We start from the raw sequence: 8,358 nt of genomic DNA, 5'->3' as shown, positions 1-8,358 counted from the left end.
TTATCTCAGATTCTCCAGCATCTGCAGTTCCTACTATCTAAGGTTCTTAGAGAACCTGCCAGGGTGGATACCGCTGGCTGGAGGACCTCGAACAATGGGTCACCAGTTCAGGATAAGGGATCTGAAGTGAGGAGAAATTTCTTCACTTGGAGTAAGCTGGTATTGAAGTTCATTGGGTAATGGGAAAGGCAAGTGAAATATTTCAAAGGGAGTAGATTTTCACACTTCCTGCGAGTTCACTTTTCCTTGCTGTATGAGTCTATGACTCTATCACCTATTCAGCCTTTGCTTCTTCCCAGGCTGACTATCCCTTTGTCATCTTCCCAGTCATTCTCATCCTCTGGCCACCATCTCCATCTATTTTGCCTCGCTCCCTCTTCTCCCCCCCCCCCCCCCCCAATTCCCCTCCCACCTCTACCTTGAATGCCGCCCTTTCACAGGTCTTTTCCGTTCCGAAGAACGGTCACTGGACCTGAAACGTTAACTCTGTTTCTCTCTCCACAGATGCTGCCAGACCTGCTGAGTTTCTCTGGCACTTTCTGTTTTTGTTTCAGATCTCCAGCATCCGCGATTCTTTGTTTTCCAAAAGTGGAGAGGTTTTGCTAAAACTGTATATGGCACTAATCAGACCATAGTTGGAGGCAGTCCAGAGAAGGTTCACTCCGATAATATTAGGTACGGAGGGACTTTCACGTGAGGATAGTTGGGGCCTGTAGTCATTGGAATATAGTATAATGAGAGGCGACCTTATTGAAACAATCCAGATTCTTAGGGAACTTGATAGGGTAAATGAGAAATGAGAGTGTGTAGGACCAGTGGGCATAATCTCAGAATGAGGTGGGATGTGAATTTAAGACAGAGATGAGGAGGAATTTCTTCCTTCAGATGGTGGAAGATTTGTGGAATTCCTTAGCACAGAGGGCTGTAGAGACTGGGTCAATAAGTGCATTCAAGGCTGAGATAGACCGAGTTTTACTCAGTAAGGGAATCAAGGATGATGTGAAAAGACAGGAAAGTGAAGTTGAAGATTATTAGATCAGCGTGATTTCATTGAATGGTGGAACAGACTCAGTGGGCTGAATGGCCTATTTCTGCTCTTCTGTTTTGTGATCTTAGGGTTGCTCAGTTGTTGAGTAAATTCAAAACAGAGATTGATGGATCTTGCAGCACTCAGTGTCAAATGATTTGGGGATCAGACGAGTTAAGAAGCGTGCTTGACTTCATTGCTCAGACCTTTGAGTATAGGAGTTGGAACGCCATGTTAAGGTTTTACAGGACATTGGTAAGGCCTCTTCTGGAGTACTGTGTGAAGTTCTGGCTGCCCTGCTATTGGCAGAGTATTATTAAATTGGAGAGGGTTCAGAAAAGATTTACCAGAATGTTACAGGGAATGGAGGGTTTGAGGTAAAGGCTGGATTGGCTGGGACTTTTTTCACTGGAGCATAGGAGGCTGAGGGGTGACCTTATCGAGACTTATAAAGTGTTGGACTGGGGTGGACAAGGTCAGAAATCACACGACACCAGGTTATAGTCGGAGAGAGAGAGAAAGAGTGCATGTGTGGGAGTGAGAGAGAGAGAGAGAGTGTGTGCGTGTGTGCGCGCGCACGTGTGTAGGAGAGAGAGCGTGTGTGTGTGAGGGAGAGTGAGTGTGTGTGTGTGTGTGTGTGTGTGTGTGTGTGTGTTTGAGAGACAGTGTGTGTTTGAGAGAGGATCTATGTGAGAGTGCGTGTGTCTCTGTGTGTGTGTGTGTGTTTGAGGAGGATCTATGTGAGAGTGCGTGTCTCTGTGTGTGTGTGTGTGTGTGTGTTTGTGTTTGAGAGGATCTGTGTGTTCACACGCACACACAGAGACACACGCACTCTCACACAGATCCTCTCTCATACACACACTCAAACACAAACACACACACACATACACACACACTCTCTCTCCCTCACACGTTCTCACACACACACACGCACTCACAATCACATTCACACTCTCTCTCACACACACACGCACGTGAATCTATGGCGTGAATTTGTATTTGCAGATACATTCCATTCTGTTCAAAAAGCATACAATTTATAAACAATCAGTCAATGTGGCATTTTATAAATTCCTACTTTATAAAATAAAACTAATCTGACTCCAAACCAAAACACAAACAGATTCTAAACAAGGCCTCACACCTAACATGTATTGTCTGACCTAAAATGTCACCTCTTCTTTACACTGATAAAACCTTTAGTTCTCTCAGGACAGTGACTTGAAAGGAATTCGGGAATTTAAAAATACATATTAATCAATTAAAGCCTTCTAACTGAATGAAGATTTAACAGCACTTCAGGTTTGTTTAATACATCCTCATCAGTCATGTGACCCTTTGATCTTTTACTTATAAATTCTGTGTCTAATTCTACCTCTCTCACTAACACCTGAAAAAGGAGTGATGCTCCAAAAGTCTGTCTTTTCAAATAAACCTTTTGGACTATAACCTGGTGTTGTGTGATTTCCGACCTTATGAAATGATGAGGGGCATGGATAAAGTAAATAGTGAGGGTCTTTGCCCTAGGGTAGGGTTATTCAAAACTAGAGGGCATATTTTTAAGGTGAGAGAAGAAAGTTTCAAATGGACATGAGGGCCAACTTTTTTTTTTACAAAGAGTGGTTCGTGTGTGGAATGAACTGCCAGAGGAAGTGGTGGATCCAGGTATAGTTACAACATTTAAAAGCCATTTGGATATGTTCATGAGTAGGAGAGGTTTGGAGGGATATGGGCCAAATGCAGGCAAGTGGGACTAGTTTAGTTTGGGAGCATTGTCGGTGCGAACTAGTTGGGCCACAGGGTCTGTTTCCATGTTGCATGACTCTATGACTCTACATTTGTGTTAAAATATAAGGTCGGTCAATTTCCAGTGACTGTGCAGCCTCCTCCTGCTCCTGTTACTTATGTTCTCATTAAGGCTGATCACTGTCTTAGCTACATCCAACAACCCTGATTCCATACAAAAATAAAAGCCTTTTGATGCTGGAAATCTCAGATAAAACAGAAAACTCTGGAAATGTCCAGCCGGTCTTGCCAGATTCAATGAAGAGAGAAATAGAGTTAACGTTTCAGATCGAGAATTTTTTTTTCAGAACTAGAAAAGTCCTTGAACTGAAATATTACCTTGATCCTGGATAGTCAACACATTAGAAGGGCTGTCTATGGTGATTAAAATGAGTGACGAGCCCAGAAATCACAAGTCCCAATCCAGATATGACATTTTCCATTTTCCTGGAGGCAGAATGGGCAGCGTGAATAGTTTGAGATGTTCTTTAGAACATTCTGAACAAGGATCACTGGACCTGAAACATTAACTCTGCTTTATGTTCTCTTCCAGACCTACTGAGTTTCTCCAGCAATTTCTGTTTTTGTCTCTTCAGTTCTTCAGTGGGTGGGTTAACTTCAACTTGCTACTTATGTTTCTAGGAAATGGTCTTTCAGCAGAACCTGCCAGATGTTTGAGACACAGGATTTTATAAACAAATTCCAGAGCCAGAGAACAGTGTCGGGAAGGAGTTTGGGGTGGTGGACTGGAAAAAGAAAGAACAAAGGGCAGGAATGATTAAATGACAAAAGAGGTGGTGGTATGAGGCAAAAGGGCGGGTGCCAATGGGACAATTAAAGAAGCACGTTGTGGGTCTGGAGGAGCTGTAGGCAATTTAGCAAAACCATTACCAGCACTTGCTGCTGTGGGAGCGGTACTTTTGATCTTAAGTTGGTGAACTCACTTGCTGTCAAAGTATGGGGTGCTTACTTGTCACTTCCCCTACAACAGCTAATTGTACTGTCATTTCACAGGGAGGGGGGGAGGGTGTGTGTGTTTGTGCGCGCACGCGCGTGTGTGTGTGCACACGTGTGTCTATGTGTGTATGTGTGCGTGTGTGTGTGTGTGTGTGTGTGTGTGTGTCTGCGTGTCTGTCTGTCTGTGTGTGTGTGTTTCGGTATTCAGGACAGTCTTCACCAGGCTAATTGCCTATCACTGACATAAGAATCTGATACCATCCCCAAGGAAAGACCAATTACCTGAATTTGTCAGGTAAATTGTAGCTCACTTCTCGCCGCAAGTTAGAGCCAACGTGTTCAAACATGCCGCATTTGTGAGAAGTATGAATAGGATAACTTCCCAAGAATGTTAGAGTAACTAAAAGACATTAAGTGCTTCCAGTTCACTCCCATATTCAGGCCCCATTCAGGTACAAGAAAAACAGGAAGTGTTTGAAAATCCCAGCAGATTTGGTACGATCTGTAGAGAGAGAAATGGTTAACGTTCCAAGATCCAATATAAATGTGTCTCTTCGGATTTAAGATCCAAGTGTGTTAACATGTAAGTGAACGCTGCCACATGTTTTACCCTCAACCTCCAGCTTCTTGAAATAGAAAAGGGGATAATTTTATAGAGGCATTCAAAATTATGAGGCACTTTGCTGAAGGAGAAACTGGACCCAAGAAAGTTGGTGAATAAGGACACAGATTTAAAGACTATTAGCAAGAAAACTAGGCAGGATATGATTTTTTTTTCACTCTATTAAACACGATGAGATATAGCAATCTAGAACAAGTTGCCTGAGAGGGGAAATTGAGGCAGATTCAAGTGTAACATTCCGCACGGAAATAGATTAATAGATGGAAGAGAAAGGATTTGCAGGGTTATAAGAAGAGAGCAAGGAGTTACAGGAAAGATGTTATTAAACTTGAAAGGATTCGGAAAAGATTTATAAGGACGTTGCCAGGGTTAGAGAGTTTGAGTAATAGGGAGAGGCTGGTGCTATTTCCCTGGAGCATCGGAGGCTGGGGGCATGGATCGGGTGAATAGCCAAAGTTTTTTCCCCAGGGTGAGGGCAGTCCAAAACTAGAGGGCTTAGGCTTAGGGTGAGGGGAAATTTTTAAAAGGGACCTAAGGGGCAACTTTTTCACACAGTGGATGATGAGTGTATGGAATGAGCTGCCAGAGAAGGTGGTGGAGGCTGGTACAATTACAACATTTAAAAGGCACCATGAATAGGAAGGGTTTAGAGGGATATGGACCAAATACTGACAAATGGGACTATATTAATTTAGGATATCTGGTCAGCATCTCCCTATAGTTTAAAGCCTCCAACCCTGGAAACATCCTTGTAAATCTTTCCTGGACCCTTTCAAGTTTCACAACATCCTTCCACTTGGAAGGAGACCAGAATTGGATACAGTATTCCAAAAGTGGCCTAATCAATGTCCTGTACAGCCACAACATGACCTCCCAACTCCTCTCCTCAATGCGCTGACCAATAAAGACAAGCATACTAAAAGCCTTCTTCACTACCCTGTCTACCTGTGACACTCCAAGGACCCTACTATACAGTGTATAAGTCCTGTCCTGATTTGCCTTAAATTAATATTTTGGAACATAAAGCTAATCTTAGGCATGGTGACTGTGGAACTACCATTGATTATCATAAAAGAAAGCATTAAAGAGGACATTGGATGATTATTTGGATAAAAATAATGTGCAGGGGTATTGGGATAAAGCAGGAGATTGCACTAGATATTGATCCTCGTTTGAAGAGCATGTACAGTAGTGATTGGCCAAATGGCCTCCTTCTTTCATTTCACACTTCAGTGATTCTGGTTCTCTAAGGTCCTTTAGGGATGGAAATCTACCATCCTTACCTGGTCTGGCTTCATGTAATTCCAGACCCACAGCAATGTGGTTGGATTTGAAATTGTCTAGCCTGCCATTTAGTACAAGGGCAATTCGTGATAGGCAACAAATCATAGAATCCCTACAGTGTGGAAGCAGGCCATTTGGCCCATTGAGTCCACACTGACCCCCCCAAACAGTATGCCAACCAGACCCACATCCCTACTCTATAACCCCGCATTTCCCATTGGCTAATCCCCCCAGCCTGCACATCACTGGACACTATGAGCAATTTAGCATGGCCAATCCACATAATCCTCACATCATTTGGACTGTGTGGGGAAAGTGGAGCACCTAGAGGAACCCACAAAGACACGGTCAGAGTGGGAAAATTCCACAAGTACAGTCTCCCGAGGCTGGAATTAAACCCAGGTCCCTGGTGCTGTGACACAGCAGTGCTAATCACTGAGTCACAGTGGTGCCCTAATAGAGTTCATATTCCATTAAAGAACAAGGATGAGATATCACAATCTTAGAATGTTTCAAGGACTTCACGGTGTAGTTTAAAAAGTGCAACATGCCAATTTGCATGCAGCAGGTTCCCACAAAGTGATCATTACAATCTTTTTATTCACTCATAAGATGTGGGCATTGCTGTCTGGGCCAGTGTTTATTGCCCATTCCTTCTTGTACTGCTGCAGTCCATGTGCGTGTAAGTATACCCATAATGCAAATAGGAAGGGAATTACAGGGTTTTGGAATGGATCTAGTTGAAGGATGAATATTCTCCCACAACATTGAGCTCATTGTACAAGTAGTATCTTATATGATCAGCCAAAATGGCAGACAGGAACCAGATCAATCATCGTAGAATCCCTACAGTGTGGAAACAGGCCCTTTGGCCCAACCAGTCCACACTGAACCTTGAAGCATCCTGCCCAGACCCATCCCTCTATAACCCACACATCCCTGAACACTATGGGCAATTTAGCATGGCCAATCCACCTACCCTGCATGTCTTTGGATTGTGGGAAGAAACTGGAGCACCCGGAGGAAACCCACGCAGACACGGGGAGATTGTGCAAACTCCACACAGGCAGTCGCCCGAGGGTGGAATCAAACCCGGGTCCCTGGCGCTATGAGGCAGCAGTGCTAACCACTGAGCCACCATGCCACTCCATGCTTGCCTTTATTGCTCAGTCCTTTGAGGACAGGAGTTAGGAAGTCATGTTGAGGTTGTACAAAACATTGGTGAGGCCTCTTCTAGAATACTGTGTCCAGTCCTGGTCGCCCAGTTACAGGAAGGATATTATTAAGCTGGAGAGAGTTCAAAAGAGATTTGCCAGGATGTTCTTAGTGGGTCTAGGCCCGAAACGTCAGCCTTCCTGCTCCCCTGATGCTGCTTGGCCTGCTGTGTTCATCCAGCTCTACACCTTGTTATCTCATTTTGCCAGGATGTTGCTGGATATGGAAGGTTTAAGTTATAAAGAAAGGCTGGATAGGCTGGGACTTCTTTCATTAGAGCATAGGAGGTTGAGAGTTGACCTTATAGAAGTTTATAAAATCGTGAGGCATATAGACAGAGTTAATGGTAGTTGTCTTTTCCCGAGGATGGGGGAGTTCAAGACCAGGGGGCACATTTTTAAGGTGAGAGGAGAGAGATTTTAAAAAGACATGAGGGGCAAATTTTATATACAGAGGTTAATAAACTTCCAGAGGAAGTGGTGGATGTGGGTACATTTATAATGTTTAAAAGACATTTGGCTAAGTACATGAATAGGAAAGGTTTGGAGGGATATGGGCCAGGAGCAGGCAGGTGGGGCTAGTTTAGTTTGGGATTATGTTCAGCATGGACTTGTTTGACCGAAGGGTCTTTTTCCGTGCGGTATGACTCTGACTCCATAAGAGAACAAGGAAGTTCTTCCCCATAAATGACCTGTTTTCTCTCTGGTAATCTTTCCGATCAGGAGGCAGACGGCTGAGGAACGGGAAGCTGAGAGGCAGCAGGCGAACCGACTGATGATTCAGCTCCAGCAAGAGGCCTTTCAGAAATCGCTGACTCAGCCCGTTCAGCCTGACCCCCTGTGTCTGCACAATGCCTCACTATATGCCCTGCAGAACCTCCAGCCCTGGGCAGATGACAGCAGCAAAATCACTTCCGTGACTTCAGTGGCATCGGTGGTTTGAATGACCATAACACCGGCAATCGTTCCGGGAACTTTCCTTTTCTCTCCCCACTGGCAGAGACACTGAAAGCCCCCCCATACCAAATCGTGCTGCACATTACTGTATATTACTGGCCGGAATCTTTTCTTTTTAAAATGTAAAGTATAGTTATCAGAGACACACATGAAAAAAAAACTCGCTAAAAGGTTATTGCAATGTGAAAAAAAAAATAAAAAATGCTCAATTAATCAAATTTTCAGTCGTGCTGTTTTAAAAACGAGAACAGGTTCATCAAGTGGACACAGCAACTGGCTTTTGAATAGAAGGGCAAGAGAAAATATCCTGAGGCACTTGGCTGAGGAGAAGAACATAGAACATAGAACAGTACAGCACAGTACAGGCCCTTCGGCCCACGATGTTGTGCCGAACTTTTACCCTGATCCTAAGGTCTATCTAACCTCCATCCCTACCTTATAATATCATCCATATGCCCATCTAATAGCCGCTTAAATGCCCCTAATGAGGCCGACTCCACTACCCTCTCCGG

At 44.0% G+C, this 8,358-nt stretch overlaps 1 protein-coding gene across 1 annotated transcript in view; it reads left to right on the top strand.

Annotated features, from left to right (window-relative positions):
• Positions 1-8,040, top strand: part of LOC109936838 (T-cell leukemia homeobox protein 1-like) — a 48,826-nt gene extending 40,786 nt beyond the window's left edge. The window contains exon 3 of the mRNA XM_048601443.1: positions 7,613-8,040. Coding sequence (XP_048457400.1) covers positions 7,613-7,832 — 220 coding nt within the window. The 3' untranslated portion in view covers positions 7,833-8,040. The remainder of the gene's footprint in view (positions 1-7,612) is intronic.
• Positions 8,041-8,358: the final 318 nt, after the last annotated feature.

This window comes from Rhincodon typus, chromosome 1 (assembly GCF_021869965.1).
Source record: "Rhincodon typus isolate 14 chromosome 1, sRhiTyp1.1, whole genome shotgun sequence".
Taxonomy (NCBI): domain Eukaryota; kingdom Metazoa; phylum Chordata; class Chondrichthyes; order Orectolobiformes; family Rhincodontidae; genus Rhincodon; species Rhincodon typus.
Note: the sequence above shows the minus strand (reverse complement) of the source record. Positions and strands in the feature narration are given on the sequence as shown.